At 45.4% G+C, this 18,967-nt stretch overlaps 1 protein-coding gene across 2 annotated transcripts; it reads right to left on the bottom strand.

Moving 5' to 3' along the window:
* Positions 1 to 3,645: 3,645 nt before the first annotated feature.
* Positions 3,646 to 17,406, bottom strand: loxl1 (lysyl oxidase-like 1). 2 transcript variants are annotated; one of them, XM_084682320.1, is made up of 7 exons: positions 15,822 to 17,406; positions 11,741 to 11,849; positions 10,400 to 10,537; positions 6,997 to 7,153; positions 6,515 to 6,610; positions 6,018 to 6,133; positions 3,646 to 5,461 (listed from the first exon to the last, which is right to left on the bottom strand). In XM_084682320.1, the coding sequence occupies exons 1-7, from the start codon at positions 16,927 to 16,929 to the stop codon at positions 5,455 to 5,457; spliced, it is 1,731 nt and encodes a 576-aa protein (XP_084538446.1). In that variant the 5' UTR covers positions 16,930 to 17,406; the 3' UTR covers positions 3,646 to 5,454. The 2 variants fall into 2 exon arrangements, with proteins under 2 accessions (XP_084538446.1, XP_084538447.1); XM_084682321.1 differs by lacking the exon at positions 3,646 to 5,461 and having other exon boundaries at positions 6,014 to 6,133.
* Positions 17,407 to 18,967: the final 1,561 nt, after the last annotated feature.

Consider the following 18,967-nt stretch of genomic DNA (forward strand, 5'->3'; position numbering starts at 1 on the left):
TTAACTCAGATATATATGACACACTCGGCTCTGCATAAATTGTGTGCAAGATGAGCCATTATCAAAACAAATGAGCCAGCGACTGCAGCTGCAAGTAAATCAGAACTATCTTTTTTTCCTCACTATTTAAATGACAGCAAATGTTTTTTTTTTTACTCACACTGTGCCATGAGTGATCTCTCTCTCTCTCTTGTGCTCACATTTCCCCTCTACAAAGCCAATATCTCCTTTTGTCTTCCACAGAGCAATGTGTTTATCTCTTGAAAACAAAGGTAAGTCTTTATTCACTTAATTAGGTTGCAAAGCACCATTTCAGCCAGAAGATAAATTACCCATTGCTGTGCCACAGAATCTTAGTGGCAGTCTCTGCTTAAGGAAGACCTGAGATTTGGAGCTGAGGTTTTAGCATTGTCAGCTACCATGGTACAACGTTTGTTCCCTTCTCACCTCATTTTCCTCTAAATGTTTATCCTTACAGTCACTGAAGTGGGGACATAGAGGTATCAGAATATGGCAGTTTTAATAAGTCAAAGACAGCTGGTCAATATTTGACATTTGAGCGGTTGGGAGCTTGTAGGTGCATGGTTACTTCTTTCATTGATCCAGGAGCAAGCCTGGCAGTTACTGGCCATGCCAAGTGGCCCTCCACTTCACTCTGCAGCACCTGGATTCCCCAGCATCCTACGCCAGAATCCTGTTTGTGGACTTCGGCTCTGCCTTCAAAAAACAGTTTTTTCCCTTCCGCTGTTGGCCTCTTCAACAAGGCCAAGGGTCCACACTGACTCTAAATGACTCTAAATTCCTGCTTAAAACACATTGCATTTACACAATTCTATCTTGTACATTTGTATCTTTGTAATATTTGTATTTTTTGCATTTTCATATTGTAATTGGCTACTTATATTTTATTTTATGGCAACTTATATTTTATTTTATTGTACATTTTATTTAATTCTAATTCCACTTAGTACTGCTAGTTTATGTACCCTTAGTAAAGATAGTCCACATATAAAAATTTTAAGTTCCTATATGTTTATTGTATGTACCTTCCTGCCAAAGTAAATTCCTTGTCTGTGCAAACTTTCATGGCGAATAAATCCCTTTCTGATCATGATAAACATCTGATGAACATCTGAGATCTTTATAACTTCGCCAGGACACCAGACGAGAGGAAGCCACCTCACCATCAAAAGCGAACTGAATCTGAATGGAGGGAATGAGCGAATGACATTCACTGTTACACCCAGTGTAGATTGAGAAGCCAATGAATGAAGTTGTATGACATAAGATGTAAGTGTACTGACACCTGGACACAACCCTTTCCTCAATGACTGACTGGAGGGTGGCATTTAACAGACATTTGAGGACCATATATCTGTATTGGTGATGTACACAGATCACAGGGCTGAGTGACACATGGTGACATGTCCATAATGAGGGTGTCTATCCACTCAAAGAAGCTTTCGATGCTCACTGTTTATATCTCGTGTCGCAAAAAAATAAACATGTTCCCGTTTGAACCATCCGGCCACACCTGTAGACTGAGAGGCTGGGAAAGGAAAACCACTTGTTTGTTTTTACAGTTATGAATCACAGCCGACAACCGTGATTCACACTTTTCCTTTCCAACGTTAAAACCCTAGAACGTCTCCTCATAGTGTAAAGATGCCGTCAAACATACACTCATCTGTAATGCTCTGCAGACACGCTGTCTCTTTCCCACACACCCTTATTCTCACTCACACATCCACACTTTCCTTTTTCTCCTCTGTCACACACACTGATTTGCAGTGTTATACAATTGCAGCTGTGCTTGTTGTCCAGGCAAAAGGAAAGTGCTGTGCCTGGACAAACATCCCATGGAAGTCCAGAGAGTTCCCCGGGCCAAGCAGGGACCAACATGACAACTGCTGCTCCACCCTCCCAACAACCTGCCACCCCCAGCATGAAACGTTTAGCATTTGTTCATGGGACAAAGTATTTTAAAATATACATATGTATATATATGCATATATATACATTAAAAAAATTATATTGTGTTGGTTTACATTGGAGAGAAAGTGCTGTTATTCAACAGAACACCAAGAAAGGGAACAGGTCATTATTATAGTTTGTGTGTCTCAAAATTCAGAGAACACAGCTTATAAAGGCTTTGTGTTTAGAGATGTCTTCCTGGTACATTCATAGTGATGAGAAGAGGAGGCCAGACTGGTACACAAACAAACAGTTAGTTCCTCACAGCTAGAATCTGGGCTGCGCCACTCTCCTGGTGAGACAAGCCTGTCAAATATCCTCAAACACTTTCACTCTACTTCCTCTCCTAGTGTTTGGCTGTGTGTGTGTTTGTGTTTGTGTGTGTGTGTATGTGTTTGTGTGTGTGTGTGTGTGTGTGTGTGTGTGTAGGTGGCTTGCCTCTGTTCTCTCCTCCTTTCATTCCCCTCCATCTGATTCTTCAAAGACACCAAATCAACTCCTCTTTGTTTGCAGAACTTTTTAATAACCTTGTCTATTGAAGGTGATTCTTTCTTTTCTAAACTCTTCAAAAGGGCGGATATTACTTGTGATATATTCTCCCCCCCCTCCAACCCTACCCCTCCACTCTCTTTACAAGCCCCCCAGCCCCCCCCCGGCTCTCTCTTTCCTGCTACCTTTTCCTCAAACCCACCCTTGTACTACTACTGGACATATTTAGGAGCTTCTGGGAAATGTTCTGAAGTCAGTGGATTGGATGGGTGATCTGAAATGACAAAAATTGTAAGTGTTGTGCATTGGGTTTCTTTAACCAGCTTATTCCACTTATATTGGTGACACATTATTTGAAGGCTACCTACATATGCACATACATATCCATTGCATAACACAGCATAAAGCATCCCTTTATCACATTGGGAATATTGAAATGCATTTGATTATTGTTTAAACACTTGCATATCAAATGTATTCTGCAGTGGTCATGTATGTGCTATGAATTGCTTAAATAGATATCCCTAAATAAAGTGTTACCAATACATTCATTGACTTTACTGGTAGGATGGCTGTAATTACATGTACGGTACTGTATTTTGCCCATCCCTGCCTGTTAACTTGACAGTGGGTGTAATGCTATTCAAATGTAATACAGACCCAATCAAGCAGAACTTATACAACGTTTTCTTGTATTCTGTATCAAGATAACAAGAAATAAGAGACTGATGACCAGAAATTGTTCCATGTAGCAAATTCAATTGTGAATTCATTTACAAGGCCCTGGTAGCTGTGCACGTTGTATGAATTCTCATGATGAACGCTCAGTGTAAATGAGACAGACTTTTCCTTTGCTTGTCAATGTGAACCTGTGTGCATGTGTGCAGTGTATTTTGTTTGATTTTTTTTAAAGGTCTGCTTTGCATTCCTGTCTGGATCTTGTATGAGGAATGTACATAGCCACCCATGCATCCTTATTTAACGCCCTGATGCATTAGACATACCATAACTGACATTTCCATAGCAGGAAATATAAATAATGTATATTTACCACACTTCAATTCTTATGGTGTTTCTAAATCAACAGAAAAATGACTGTATAGATGCTGTATGTTGTGAATGCAGTAGTCAACTAATGAAACACATTATTTTTTAACACTATGACAGAAACTGTTTGTGTGTATGTCTTTATTGGATATGACACTTTTGACTAGTGTTCAACAAAAGAACATAATACTTTGCATACCAATATCTCAATGATATTGCCTATGATTATCAGATCAAAAACACATTTCCAATTATTTTATAGAATGCCATTATCATACTTTTTACTTATCTTGATAACCATACAAACTCAAGAGCAACCTGAATACTAAATTGTTGATCAGTGAATTGATAGAATATGTACAAGTAAAAAAGTTCATGTGTAAATAGTATACAAACTGATTATAATAGTCTGGACCTGTTCTGCATTTTTTAATGTTCTAAACCATTTCCTCCTTGATATATTCAACAATCCTAACTGAGTTGTCAGTGTGTGTTGCAATGAGTCTGTAGCAAGCAGACCGAGCCATGACAGGGATTTCAGAAGGAAACCATACCCTCAACTGGAACAAAAGCTCACTTATAGAGGTAGGTAACGATGACTTCAAGGTGCTCTCTAACAAACCACACCTACAACATGGCATTACAATGACAACAGTCGTAATGCCTGTTGCAACTGTTTATAACAGTAGTTTCTTTACGAGAGTATAGTTTATGCCACAGCACACACACACATACACGCTCACACAATTGAATAAATCAAAGAATGATTTGGATTTGCATTAAAACTACATAAACGTTCCTGGAATTTCACAATTGCAGCAACAATTTAAACAGTACAGAAGACCCTTTTATGATCATATAGGTGAAACACAAAGAGTTAAACAGTATGCTAAGCTAAGTTCATGCATCAGTGGGTTAATTGTCATGTACATTCTTACGAAGCAAAAGATGACCTATTTGGCATCTGACCAGTGTTGGTAGTTGACAAAGAAACACGAATCCAATGTAAACACGTGGTCTACACTGTGTAAATCTGGCTCTCTGGAAAGCACCTCTTTGAAAATAGCACTTCTGCCAGCTAAGCTTTCTGTTTGCTTGTTAGACAAATAAGAAAACAGGGGCAAGGACAAAACCTGACTTTGAGGGATTTAGACGGGGTGAAGCAGGTTAGCTCTGGCACTGGTGAGTCTAGGTCACCATTCGATGGAGGTGACACATAGAAACAAGACACGGATTCTAAGCACTTCCACATGTCAATATGACTAGGTGTGTACCGTAGACAGTGTGCCTTGAGAATCGCACTTCCTTGGTCTGGCAGGTAAACAATGAGATAACGACCTTCATCGTGTCTTCACTGGTCCTCTCTCAGGCAGCATGGATGAATACATGTGACGGCTTTTCCAACATTTTATTCGTTGGGTTGCAGTTGACCCTTGCCTCGTCTGGGACAACTCATTTCAGCACCGAAAAACATTTCACACCTTATTTACAGCCAAATGGAGCCTGTCCACACGGGGGGAATTTGGTCTGTGCACAGATACAGCCATCCACTGTTTCAACTCCAAAAAATCTTTTTTTTTTTTTTTTTTACCCCCGCCTCTGCTAAGTACACAATCCTCATTATGATTGGCCAAGTGGGAAGACGAGGGGTGGAGTTGGATGGCAAATTGGGTGGTTATGGTTAATGGAGAAGGAAAATGTCCAGAAAGTCTCAAGGTTGCTGGAGTGCTGGTCTTGCTCAGGGATTTCAGTGTGTGCTTGTATAAATATCCCGTGTTTTCTTCAGTGCCATTGGAGCCCTTGTTCACAGTAGGCTCGGGTAACCAGAACAACACAAACCACAACAACAACCTCATTGACAAAGGGAGAAAAAAGGAATCCTTTCACATTGTAAGTGTAACAGCATTCCTCTGGAGACCTACCCTGGCTGAGCAGCAGGTCAAATCAGGATCTGTAAGAACAGATCAGAGAGCAGACTGTTAGGCCACATCTTCAACCACAGGGGCTCTCTTGCACAGTTCCTCAACTTCCTCCACAATCTCACCTGGGCTTGCCACGGAATAATAACTTTCCGAAAAGTACAAAAAACTCTTAAAGTAAAACTTCACACTTCACAATCATTTTTTTGGGCCAACCTTCTAGACAGAAGCCTTAATTTTGTGTTCAGTACCCTGAGGTTGGTTTGATTCTTTAACATCAGCGAGATGTTTCATACAATAGCTCAGCCTATCCTTTGTCTATAGAGTTCATTCACAGTCATCATCAGTTATAGAGCTCACTTCCTAATAGACCCATTGTAAGTCACCAATAGTCTTTCTGTCGCTTTTGAGAGGAACAGTGAACTTTTTTTCTCCCATTCATCATGACTTGTGCGAAAGTGCATGAACGTGATTCATCACATTATTAGACATTTCGACTGAAAGCCATTAGGTCTGCTAGGTAATTTAGCACAATGATAGCTTTCCTGAGAAGTACTAATGGGCTAAAAAACCCAGAAATGTACTTACTGAGCTATCTTGCAGTTGGTTGTTGTGACAAATCGTCCCGTGTAGTGGATGTTACATCTGACCACATTGTTGGTGAAGTCGGACTCCAGGACAAGGTACTTGGGATTAACCTGAAGCTGTGAAACAAAAGTGAACAAAAGGACGCCAAAATCCTTAATTTATAGCTTGGTTAACCTTAGACTTAGTTGGTTCACCATGGCTTAGACTACTGTTTCTCGGGTTTGAGAATGAAAATGAACTCGATAAACTGCACAAGCAGGTGTCAGGTACAGTATTTGAATTATACATCAAAGTCAATGGAAGATGTATGTCAGACTTCAATATACAGCTGTTCTTCCCTAGGATTCAGCTCTTAGCACGCTACTGTACACCAGCAGAGCAATGAAGGTCAGCACACTAAAGAGTTAGTCTCAACATAATGCTACTGTAGGATTAGGACTTTTTTTCATGTTTGGAAATATATGAGGTATGAAAGTAAACTTTTTCCAAGCTCTTACCTTTAATATGTAGTTCCCTGGCTGAATGTCTGTGATATCGATCCACTGGCAGTCAATATCAGCATTGTATGTATCGTAGCAGCCTGGACTCAGACCCTGAGGGAACACAACAGATGAGTGCTCATGTAGTGTGTGAACACTCACACACGCGTACGCACACGTACACACACACACACACGTACACACACACACACACATGCATAGCAACACTACACCATGCCTGCCTCTGACTCGCACCACACTAACAGGCAGCCTTGGATATGTGGAGGACCACATAAACAACAGGGACCTTGTGGTTTGGAACACCATCGCTCGAAAGTGCAACACGTGTAGGTGTGCCCTGCGGACGACACAATCCCCCCTGTCTGAAGCTTTCCCGCTCTAAACCTCTACGCCTCAGAGATCAGTGACCACGGAGCCCCCTCGTTGCTCTGACCCGGGGTCGTCACCGAGGGGGCTCTGTGCGGACACCGCCGAGGTACCTGAGTGTGAGATGTGCAGGCGTAACGCTTCAGGTGACCGAAGTCACAGGTGGTGTCCTCCAGGCAGAAACTGGCCTTGTGTCCCTCAGCCACCTTGCGGCCCGTGCTGACCTCCAGCAGGTCGTAGTGGCTAAACTCATCCATGCTGTGGTAGTGTCTGTGGGTACAGAGCAGGGGGAAGAGATTATTAGAGACAGTGAACTTGTTACTAACAGGGGAAAGCACAGCACAAATTGCATTCGCTAATTTGCCCCCTGGGGGGGGGGGGGGGGGGGCGGGTATAGTTCAGGGGAAGACCAGGGGAGCACAGATCGAGTTTGTAGGTTCAAATCCCCCATATGTGTCTTCGTATGCTTTCGGATGGAAGTGTCTACTAAATGATTTTATGATATAGCCTATTATTTTGCAGTCATGATGTGCTTGTTTGCCTGCTCAATCTGTTGTCCTCATCTGTCAACACTCCCACCCTCACCCATAAATTATTAAGCTTGGCTGAGCACATTATAAGGTACCGAAAGGAGAGTAGATTCTAATTGATACCGTGGCAACAACAATGCAGAACATTAGCATGCTAAGGATGAACGAGGACCTCTTAATAACATCGTATCATTCTGCTAAATCATTACTGCGTGATCAGTGAAAGAGGAGTGGGTGTGTGGGGGGCACTTTGTGTGTGATTGCACAACAGAAATTGTGAGTGTGTGTGAGTGCGTGTGTGTGTGTGTGAGATAGAGAATGTGTGTGTTTACACAGCTTTAACAGCCTTAAAAAGCCTGGATACCCACAGGCACCAATCATCTCCTCTGAATTTGAAATATTTTCTCTTAGTGCGTGTCAGTGGCCAGCTCCATGTGAGATAATTTACTGTAATAACTGCCATCTCAGCCTGGACTTATGCCAAGTGTCACATGGGCGTACAGAGGCTGTCTCTTAGCCCTGTATCTTCTGTGCATGTCCTTTAGAATGCTAACAAGACAACTCAAATCAGTGATGCTTTTTTTCAAGATACGATTTAACTAGGAGATGCATTGAGATCATTTGTGCATAGAAACATGCCCTGCTCTAGTTCCTGCCAATTCAAATAAATGACATCCTGGCGCATTTTAAGCATATTGTGTTAAGATCCCAAGATACACTAACGGCTTCTTAGTTTAGACAAGTGAAATTTCCCAGTTCATACATCATCTAAACTGTGAACACAGCATCATTGTGGGTGATAAACTGAAGTGCATTGTCAACCTATTAGTCTCACACACAGTTTAATGCACCTTAATCCTAATTATGGAAATGAATCATTTTCAATGAAAGTCACCCTCACAATCCATTCCCCTAAGTAGTTTCGCAATATTTGTTTTTGGTGAATATACCGCACCACAGGTGAGGTAAGTGCTGGAACACGTTTAGTCAGACATACTCAGACTGTATAAATAATGCTGGGGGCTCGTTACCTCAGGGTCCACGTCTCAACACACAAACTTTAACTGGACTTGTCATAAAAGATTGAAGGGAGAGTTGGAGGGAATGGCAGTGAGTTCTTTCCACTCACGGAGCAAGTGACAATGCAAGGACTCATTGTTTCCATGGTGGATGAAGCCAAAAAAGAGTTCCTCTCAGGTGAGGAAGGAGTGTGTTTCCTTGAGCTAAAAGCAATGCATGCGATTCTTCTCCGGGAATCGGATCGGACTACAGAGGGAATGTATAAACGCACAAATGAAAAGGGCGCACTGAAGGACGACATTCTTACATAGAACGAATGCTCCCCTGCATGTAAAGTACTGTGTTTGAATGTGTATGGGCGTGTGTTTATCTGTGTGTACTTTACGCGTTCACATGCATGTGTGTGTGTGTGTGTAAGAAAGACAGAGAGAGAGAGAGAGAGAGAGAGAGAGAGAGAGAGAGAGAGAAGAGAGAGAGAGAGAGAGAGAGAGAGAGAGAGAGAGAGAGGGAATAATTGATTGAGCAGAGTGTTGTCATACTGTCTAGGATTTTGAAACAGGACCATTATTTGTGTTCCCACAGCTACAGTTTATTTAGATGGAAGCCTTGAGATGATTATCTTTCTGTGCGAGGAGGGAGACAGGGAGACCCTGGGCTCTGAGAGCTTGTCTGAGGGGGCCCTTGGCTCAGCCTGGAATTCTGTACCCCCCCCCTCCCTCCCCCATATCAGCGCCAGGGAATATAGAGTTGGAGAGAAGGACACAAAAAGAGGCTGAAATGGGAATCGCCTGTGATCTTCATTTACAAAGCATTCCAATCCGTCTCCATCACCCATTACTCATTTTCCAATCCTGTCGCAATAAACTTCCAGGGATTCTGATGTCACAACCAAGAGGACCAGGCAGAAAGAGAGATATTTAGCAAATATCTGAGATGTGCACTCCTGACAGTGCAGTCTGGATGCAGAGACGTGCCACCTAGCACCTGGGCAAACAGTAGCCATGCCCTTCAACCTGAGAGGCCACAGGCCAAAGTTGTATGAAATCCCTGCATTGACATAATCTGCATATCAGACCATGTAAAAATGTATCAAGATACTTAACTTGATTGAGGTCTCCATGCAGACTTTAAGATTTAAACAGAGGTTGTTTGCCTGCAAAATTACCAATGGTGGTATTTTCTCCCAAAAAACTGAATGAGAACTAGTGCTGTATTCATCTTGAGTTTAGCAAAGGGATTTAGTGAGAACACTCTCACTTCAGTTTGTTCTATTGAGACTCTAAATGTAGGACAGTGAAGTTTATTGTTAGAATCTGGGCCAGAGTTTTTTCTTTCTCCAAAGACCCCTCTTTGTAACTCAGTTCTGTTCCACTAACCCATATCCAGGCCATCATCCCAGGCACAGCTATCTGCGGGCAGGGAACAGCCAGGAACATGGATGGATTATTCATTCTGCTCACACTGTCCCGTTGTATAGCAGCATTGCCTAAACAATCCCCCTTCCCCCCAACATACACACACACACACACACACACGCACCACCTCCGCCTTGGGAACCAGCGTATAAATGTACACTGATGTCATCCTTCCATTTTGCCAATCTGCTAATGGCCAGTGAACATTCCACAGTGCTGAGGACAATGCAGCACGCCCTGAGACTTGCTCAGACCAGCGAGAGAGACAGACACGCTTAGACCGGGGAGGTGATAAAGAGGACAAGCTCCCAGAGGCAGGAGTGAGGGAACACTAACGAAAACATCATGTCATTATGACATCACCAGAGAGAGCAGGCATGCTTTACATTAGGTGACATAAGCTAACCAAAGGCTGAGAATTTAACCATACGTGCAAATGGAACTTACCCCCGTTTGATTGAATGTAACCCCCCCCCAACTGAGTGGGCTTAGTTAGAATGGATGCAGGGTGTACTCAGTGATGACAGCTGTGCCGAGCAGGGTGTACTCACTGATGACAGCTGTGCCATTCCCAGGTATGTTTGGGTCTGTTGGGCATGAAGTCTGCCGAGCCCTGGTTCTTCACCCTCTGTGGGAAGCGCAGCAGGACTCGGACGTCGTAGTCTGTGGTCTCTGACGTATAAGCAGAGCTGTGGACACGCGCGCACAACACATATGCGCACACAGATGTGCACACAGATGTACGCACACACAAACACACCCATTGCACATAGACATGCACAAACACACCAATGTCCACACACACACACACACACACACACACACACATAGAGAGAAGGGAGAGGAGTACAGAGTGTATAAAAAAATGCCTCATGTCTGCTGTCCACTGATTATTTCCCCGACACCTCAGGCTCACAATTTGCTTTGCAGTGTGAAACATTTGGGCCTTGTAAATCTTGAAGAAAGAAATACACTAAATAAATTATTCATGCTCACATTACATATATTATTCACTCACACTCCTGCACAAACACATTTCAGAAATATTTGAAAGAAGAACAAAAAGTTAATGGAGAAGCAGAAGTGACCAGAAAGATTCAAATAATTTTGGAGAATGAAGAAAAGAACTTGCACTCCAAAGCATCACTAAAACCCCTTTGCCATTCATCTTGTGCCTGTCGTTGACATTGGAGTGTACTGCAAATTACGAGAGGCCATCTGTCCCTGATAGCTGTGAACACCGACAGGATATGAGAGGCTTGTGAGAAATGACTGTGCCTTGATAGGAGGAGGGCAAACAGGCCAGCCAGTGGGGGGGAAAAGCACAGCACCATCATTTTACTGTTGTGTCTACAGCCTGTCTCATCTCTGTAGCTGTCAGACCCTTGGGATGGAGACGGAGGGGTAGGGGGGTGTTGAGGGTTGGGGGGGGAGGGGGGGGTATGCTACAGCTACACACACGGCCACCTGCAGAAGCGAGCAAAGCCATCACGCATAGATGAGTCCCAATAACAGCCTCTTCCTTCAAGGTGACCGCACATCAGGGTAATTTATGTCTCTCTGTGACTCTGGTACTAAACTTTAAGTATTGCAGCAGAGAAAGGGTGTATTCCAGGTGGCTGAAGCAGATTTGTGAGAGGTTATCAGACGAGGTTGCAGGCTAATCTCCTACTGGTCTGGGGAATCTGTAAGTCCCTTTCGAAGTAAACGAGAAAGTCTTCCGCATGACTGAGTGCGCCTGTACTTTCGAAAGCTTCAGTGATTATCATCCAGATTTGACGAGGAGCAGGAATGGTGCATCCAGTCTTGTGTCTTATACAATATCCTCATCCCTGGGCTGAAACGGACACTGTATTAAACAGCACTTCTGTTCAGTTCCCAAGCGGTCTTACCTTGCCAAGCATTTCTCTTCAGCAGCACAGCGGAGGGAGTACATATGAGCTCTCTGGATGTATGTGGAGGCCTGGACGTAGTTGGGATCTGGAACCAGGTCAGGCAAGCCTGAAACAATACACATTGACTGTTACTTCACTTAAGCTCAACGCTCTGTATCTTTCACAGAACCCAGATGCCGATGTCAATTTGAACTGGCTATGCCTCCCTTGGACCAGAACATAAGTTTTTTTTTTTTTTTTTTATAGAAGCAGTGAGATCATTCCTCAAATAAAATCGTGCAGTCCTTGGCCTATTTGCCATTTCTGTTTCATGGCCATGTGTTTATGAGGAGCTGTGATAGAGACAAGGTGCTTTGGGTTACAGTGAACCAGCTATGGTCAAAGTGGAGGACTTCACTAGTTTAATAGTAATGGGGATTATTTGTCTTGGGGTCAGGGCTGACTAATTACAGTACATTCCAGGTTATCATCTCAGCCCAACTGGAGCCGCTAATCTCAGAAGGGAGATTTACACTCCACGGGCATCTCGACGGAATTATGGCACGTAGCAGAGATTTTGATTACTTCAGGCAAAATGTGGAGAACATAATCATGCACAAACAAGCGTTACACCAATACAGATTCTGGCTGCTCCCAAACATGTTTTGTACACAGGGAGGCAATCATACAAAACCTGATGTGATCTTTTATGACACTAATCTGAATATGGGCACATCATTTCATGTTAACCTTTCGCATACATAATACAATCTGACTTTTGAATCTGCAGGGGGCGATGCTTAAAATAGACCACAATTGAATTAGTTGCAAGACATATAGTTCACTAAAACATTAAAATGACAAACTGTACTCTTGTGGTGTATCAAAGAAGTAGCCAGAGAGAGAGAGAGAGAGAGAGAGAGAGAGAGAGAGAGAGAGAGAGAAGAGAGAGAGAGAGAGAGAGAGAGAGAGAGAGAGAGAGAGAGAGAGAGAGAGAGGGAGAGAGGTAGAGAGAGAGGGAGAGAGGAGGTAGAGAGAGAGAGAGAGAGAAAGAAAGAGAGAGACAGAGAGACAGAGAGAGAGAGAGAGAGAGAGAGAGAGAGAGGGGGGGGGGGGGGAGAGAGAGCACATGCCAAGGTAAAACAACAATGATCTCACACCCCTGCTGATTCTAAACTGGGCCAGAGACCAGCTCTGTCAGAAAAACAGAAGAATAAATAAAAAAGCAGGCCTGAGATGTCAGATCTAATGTCTGTCCCATTTTCTGTAAAGGGCATATCAAAAATTATTACAAGGATAGCTTGTCAACTGTTCCCCACTTTCACCTTCACTGCAAAGGCCAAAATATGCTCTTTAATGTAAACCATTTGGAGATTAACCAAGTCAAACCAAACACAGTTTTTTGGATCTATTCTTCGGTTCTTATGAATCACTCATATTTGTGGGTGTACATGAACTAAACTGCACAATGGCTAGTCATATACTCTGCTATCTGCTCATTTATTTAGTACATATAACTGTACATTTTGGAGGCATTTGATCAAATTCATTTGTGAGCGAGCCAACGGAGGTTTCCCATCTTTGCAGCCTGTTTAGCGCTCAGGTGAGCTTTTCCATGTTTAGCTAACAGGTTCAAGCGAGGGCTTTCGCTATGCACACATCCTCGTTATCATCTCTCTCCGAGGCAGACGTATGGGGCACAGGAAGCGTCCGGGGCCAGCCCGTGTAAACAGTGTAAGGGCCATGCGAAGAGCCCAGCTTTTCCACCGGTGGTCTCGACCCCCTCTTTTCTCCCCTCCGTGTGAAAGCTTTGTTCCCTCCCCTGCCCCGCCCTGCACCCACCCCCACCCCACCTCCACCCCACCCACCACCTAATCTTCAGAAACAGAAAAATCAGGTCTTTCAAGAGAAGAAAGAGTGTCCCGACCAAAGCTGATCAGTCTCAACGGTGTTTGACAAAGCCTTAAATACACTACTCTAAGTGGGTCACCAAGAAAAAAGGCTGCTCTTTCATACTATCTTATGTGGAATACATTTCCAAGGCATGCATTCACAACCATTCGAACTGGCCCACACATTTGTTGTTCAAATCCCTCTTTCTTCAGGGCCATGAATATGTGTGAGCCATGGAGTGCTGAGTGAACACTGTAGCAGGACTGCATGAAATACGGCACAAATGTTGAGGTGAGCCTAAAATGGAAGAAACAAGGGCTTCGTTCCAAAGAACCACCCTATTGCAACAGAACACTGAATGAGAGAAATATTTTCTGCCTCTTGGCTAGCGCAATGTTCCTTTTCTTCGTACCATTAATGATTCAGGACAGTACCATACATGTAGCTCTTCCATGGGTTTGTTTCAGAAGTCGGCCCTCCTCTTCATCACACGTGTACAGATAATGTCCTACACTTCCGTTTGAATCCCTCGGATCGCCTCATGCCTAAAAGGACGTCTACCTCGATGTTCCTGTGATTCAATCACGTCTCCTTGGCTGAACTTCTATCAGACTGAGTAAATGGGGCGTCGAGAATGTGACGGCATCTGCACACATGTTGTCTTTGTTCGCTGAGGAGAATTCTCCCTGTTCCACAGATACTGAGAACCTGATGAGGGAGAGTGATGGAGCACACAGCTGATAAAAGGATGCCCAGCCAGGCAGATGAGCTGAAAGATGTGGGAAGTGTAAATCTGCCATGCTTGGTACGACGGTAAGATAAACCGTTACAAGATACCATCACCCTCCCCCCAACCCCAACCCCCCAAACCCCGAGGCCAGCACCAGCTGGAGTACTCAACGTGTCGCTGATTGGATTGCGTCACTCCGTGCAGTACTCCTAATGTTAAACCCCTCCCCCCAGGTCCCACATTTACAGTACTAACTGGTTCCAGTTCGGTCCCTTCCTGTGTGCGCTGCAGCCCTGGGACTGGCTCTCATAACAGAGCCGATGCATTGCTCATGGAAGGAGTTGTGGAGTGTGTTTTGAATTACCAAATGGGCCTGGGATTTTGGCAGGGCCAGTGCACTTTTAAAGAGCTCATTGATGTTGTTGTCACCCCCCCACCCTCCCCCCCACCCCTCCACCTGGCTCTTTCACTAAATATTTTTTTGGATTTTCTGAAGCTATGAATCCCATGTGTTGCAAGGACTTTCCACCCCCTGCTCCATTCCTCTGACAGTGGTCCTCTGGGAGTCTCCAGTTTTTGTCCACCCCCGCCAGCAGCCGCCACGCCCCAGCCCGGCTACCACAGCCCTCGGCCCCCAGGCCCCTCTCACCAGCTCCCACCATTCCCCATGCTAAAGCCCCCACACTGGCTTCCACATTACCAGGCTCTGCACCCGGGCCTACCCAAGAACAACTCAGGCAGCCTACTGAATTCTCTGTGGTTGCTCATTGGTCGAACTTTAGCAGCACCTGTTTTCGAATAACATGGCCAGTGGGACAAAGATGAACTTTTGACAGAGTTTGTATTTGTTTGCAAATTCGAAGTTAAGAGACTGAGTCATGGAATAGCTGTATTATTCTGACCATTTGAAAGGATTTCCATATATCACAGGGTCTGAGAGAGTAAAAAAAACAAAAAAAACAATCAAAAACAGCATTCCCTCAAGCCACAGAGTCAGGTGGTGAAATCTAGGTTCCCATGAGTTCAATACTCCTCAGCTTAAAAAATTTAAAAACTGCCAGGAAACACACAGGAATGGAAATGTTTTGATTTCTTTTTGTGTGTCTTTTCCTTCAACGGAAGTCAAACTCCGATAAGACCCCTGCAAGTGCATCACACATGCATCCCTGTTAGGATGTTCTTCTCTTTTGGTTTCTGTAAGAACTGTCAGTAAGATATACGCAAGCCACATGTTTAGTGGAAAGGAATCTTTCTCGGTTTCAAAAGCCGACAGAGTGAAAAACTACACAGGCATAAAACCTTCACTGTATCTTTCATAACACAGCACCGTTAACTGTTTTTAAACTGTTTTCTTTGGTGGAACCTAAACTATCCCAAACACAAAACACACTTTAGTGGAACTCGTAAACTTCACCCTACAACCTTTAGCATTTCAGCGTTGGTGGTAGCATTCGTGATAAACGGACTGCACTTTACCTCTCTGCTCTGGTCGGTACACGCTCCCAACGTTGATGCTGGGGTTTTCCACGGCCATGTTAGGAGACTGTGGGTTTCTGCCTGAAGGTGCCGGCTGAAGGAAGGGAGGCTGGGCTCTCCCATATGGAGGAAACTGCTCATACTGGGGGCTTCTCAATGGGGGCTGCCCTCCTGTTCCGGCCCTTTCCACAGCGGGAGCGACGGGCACACCCTGGGGCTCTGCATTGGCATCAGGAGCCCCGGCGCCGGCCGCGCCAGGGACGGATTCTCCGTTGTAAAGTGATTGTGTGTATCTGCGGTCCAGGCCGTCTGAGAAGGGAGGTTGTGCAGCCCGGGCAGGCACAGCAGGCACCGCAGGGTTGGGCAAGAAGCCGTACGGTTGGTAGTAGCGGTAACCATCGTCGGTGTAATCAGAGGAGCGTGGTGCCACGGGGATCGTCCCACCTCCATACCCTACCCCGGCGTACCCTCCGCCGTAAGCCCCACCACCGTAGCCCACTCCAGGGGCGCTCTGGAAGGGCGGCTCGTAGTTCCGGACCGGCCCCTCCACCATGCTGGGGTCGTAGGGCAGGGCTGGGTAGGACGGCTGCTGCAGGAAGGGGAATTGGGGGTAAGAGGGAACGTTGTACGAGGATGAAGAGAAGCTAGACGAGGAGGATCCAGAAGAGGGCCTGTGACGGGAGCCGGAGGACGGCTGGTACCGAGTGGCGGTGCTCCCTACGCCCACGGAGCCCTGTCGCCAGTTATCGGGCACCTGCCCAAAGCCAAAGGGGTGGATCGTCTGCCCTCGGACGGTCTCCGAGCTCCCTCTGGAGGGGGCCTGGCGCCGGACGTTGCCCCCCTGGGGTCTGCGAGGGGAGCGGGGGCGGGCGTCCGCCACCATGATCCTGTGACCCCGGTCCTGCTCTTGGGCTCTGGCGGGGATGTACTCGGCCCCGCTGTTGAGCAGGCTGAATACTCGGCCGTTGTTCTCCCATTGGATCCTCTGCCTCCAGGGATTGGCAGCACTGTCCTGTGCCCGAGGCTGGCTCTGGGCCTGGGTCGCTACCTGAGCCCAGCCTGACCCCAGCATCAAACCCAGGGAACACACTACGACAAGAGGCAGCATCCTCACGCTAAAATCTCCCCACAAACTCACCCTACAGCCAAAAGGAACCAGCAGCTCAAACTCTTAACACCTGTGGTAAAGTAAAGGAAGCAGGAGTCCTGTTCTGTGGTGGGGCCGAGGCTGTGAGAGCAGAGACAGGAGCGAGGTAAAAGAAGAAGCCAGTGGTTCTGTCCATTCGCAGGTCTTCAACGTGAGGCAGACGTGAGGCTGGGTCTGTGCTCCAGGAGTCTGATGTTTGTCATATCCGGGAGGCAGGGGGGGGGGGATTGGGGTCAGAATGGACTTCAGAGGCCCCGCCGGAGGTGCCAGGAGAGTCTGTAAGTAAGCGGAGAGAAAGCCCGGTTGTCCTTGCTGTCTGACTGGCCTGTCAGGACTGGACTGCTCATTGCTTCCAGCCTTCTAGAGAGAAGTGGCTCTGCTAAGCTCGACTACGGGCTTCTATTTGCTTTTCTGATTGCTTACAATGGGCTGTGAAAAAAAAAAAAAAGCTCTGCTCAAACTTTTTTTTTTTTCTTTTTTTTTTAAAGGAGAGATCCCACATGGCCCTAGTGCTAGAGTGGTTTCCTGATGTGTTCGTGCAGCCAGAGCTCGCTAAGGCTTCCAGAGTCAACACCCCCATCTGCAAAGCTTTTATAATACAACTCACTTCCTATTTCTTTCAAACTCTAGTGTATTGTCCTGGACGTACAGAGGAGCAGGAGGGCATGGCCCTGCCTCACCTAGACAGGGATCTGGCTCAAATGCTTGTTGTGTTTCTGCTTTCAAACACTTTTAACTGGGCCATAATTGTGTGCAGATGGGAAATAACTGGGAAGTAACTGCAAAAGGCAAACGGTAACAGGGGTGTACCTACAGGGAATTGCCAGATTAATAGAGATGTTACAGCATGCAACAAGTCATATTAAAATGAAAGGGATAAGGAAAGGAAGAAAAAATAGCACTTTTCATGTGCTTATTATATAATCCACTGAGATCAAGTGTAATTTACAAAAACACAATCGATTGTATTTCAACAAAGTCCTTCCTCTTTTGTTACTTCCCAATGCAATCAAATTAATGAATCACATGACACTGTTTCCTCTCAACACTTAAAGCAAACAAAAAAAAAAACAGACAATGTGTTCCTGTGTTTGGATCTGCAACATGCCCTGCCTCAGAAGGTCTTACACAATCCGTCTCAATTAGGCTACAGACAGCGCCCTTTCAGTCCCTCTCCCTCTCCCCGCCGGCTGTGGCAACACAGAGAACAAGCAGCAGACACACGCTCGCGCCAGACACAACGCAGCATCTGACACTGTTTTCTCTGAGTGAAATCAAAGGCAAGGTTGCTCTGTAAGACCTAGATTTGCCCATGTATTCTGGAACAAAAGTCATTGGCAAACATGTTCCAAACACAGGGGGATGGAAGGCAATCTGGTTACTGCTCATCTTCACGGAGGGGCTGCGTGGAGAGAATATCAGATTTCTTCTGTTATCAAAGTCAGCGCTTTGCAAGGTGTTTGCCTTGGCTAGCGTGTCAGAGGGCAGTGGCCAGAATGTGCCAGAGACCAAAGAAAGGATAACATTCCTCCCAAGGATCATAGATGTGCATGGAACAGCTAGGATCAGCCAATTCTGCTCTGCTGCTTTGAAACAGGACCCAGCAAAACAATCCCATGGGAGCATCCGGCTTTTATAATGCATTTCTCCCCGGACCGAGCCAACATTCCTGCGAAGAGCAGCTCTCTGGTGATGACTGGAGGATGAGGGAATGTTGGAGGAAGAGCCCAAGGGAGGGAGCCAGTCATGGCGCTGAAGAGTGCTTCAGTATGGATGTGGTTCAGGAGAGACTGTACAGCAAAGCAGGGCAGGCTTGGCCCTTTCTGGGACACAATTACTCCCAGGTGCCACTTTGGCTCCAGTCCTAAACCGTCTTCGAGGTCAGAGACCGAAACAACGAGGACTCACTTACTGTGGATGAGGGCAGATGTATGTTTAAGTACTGTGTGTGTTCAACGACTTCATAAACAAACGACGCGATTTGAAAAGTTTGTATCGC

Source organism: Hypomesus nipponensis, chromosome 19 (genome assembly GCF_054491055.1).
Source record: "Hypomesus nipponensis isolate SF chromosome 19, ASM5449105v1, whole genome shotgun sequence".
NCBI lineage: Eukaryota > Metazoa > Chordata > Actinopteri > Osmeriformes > Osmeridae > Hypomesus > Hypomesus nipponensis.

What these genes read in the sequence shown, in the direction of transcription:
- loxl1 (XM_084682320.1), bottom strand. Translation starts at nt 16,929, where the DNA reads ATGCTGCCTCTTGTCGTAGTGTGTTCCCTGGGTTTGATGCTGGGGTCA. An exon ending in GAATGGCACAGCTGTCATCA is followed by an intron (nt 7,154 to 10,399) that starts GTGAGTACACCC and finishes CTGTACCCACAG; the next exon opens with ACACTACCACAGCATGGATG. An exon ending in CCTGCACATCTCACACTCAG is followed by an intron (nt 6,611 to 6,996) that starts GTACCTCGGCGG and finishes GTGTTCCCTCAG; the next exon opens with GGTCTGAGTCCAGGCTGCTA.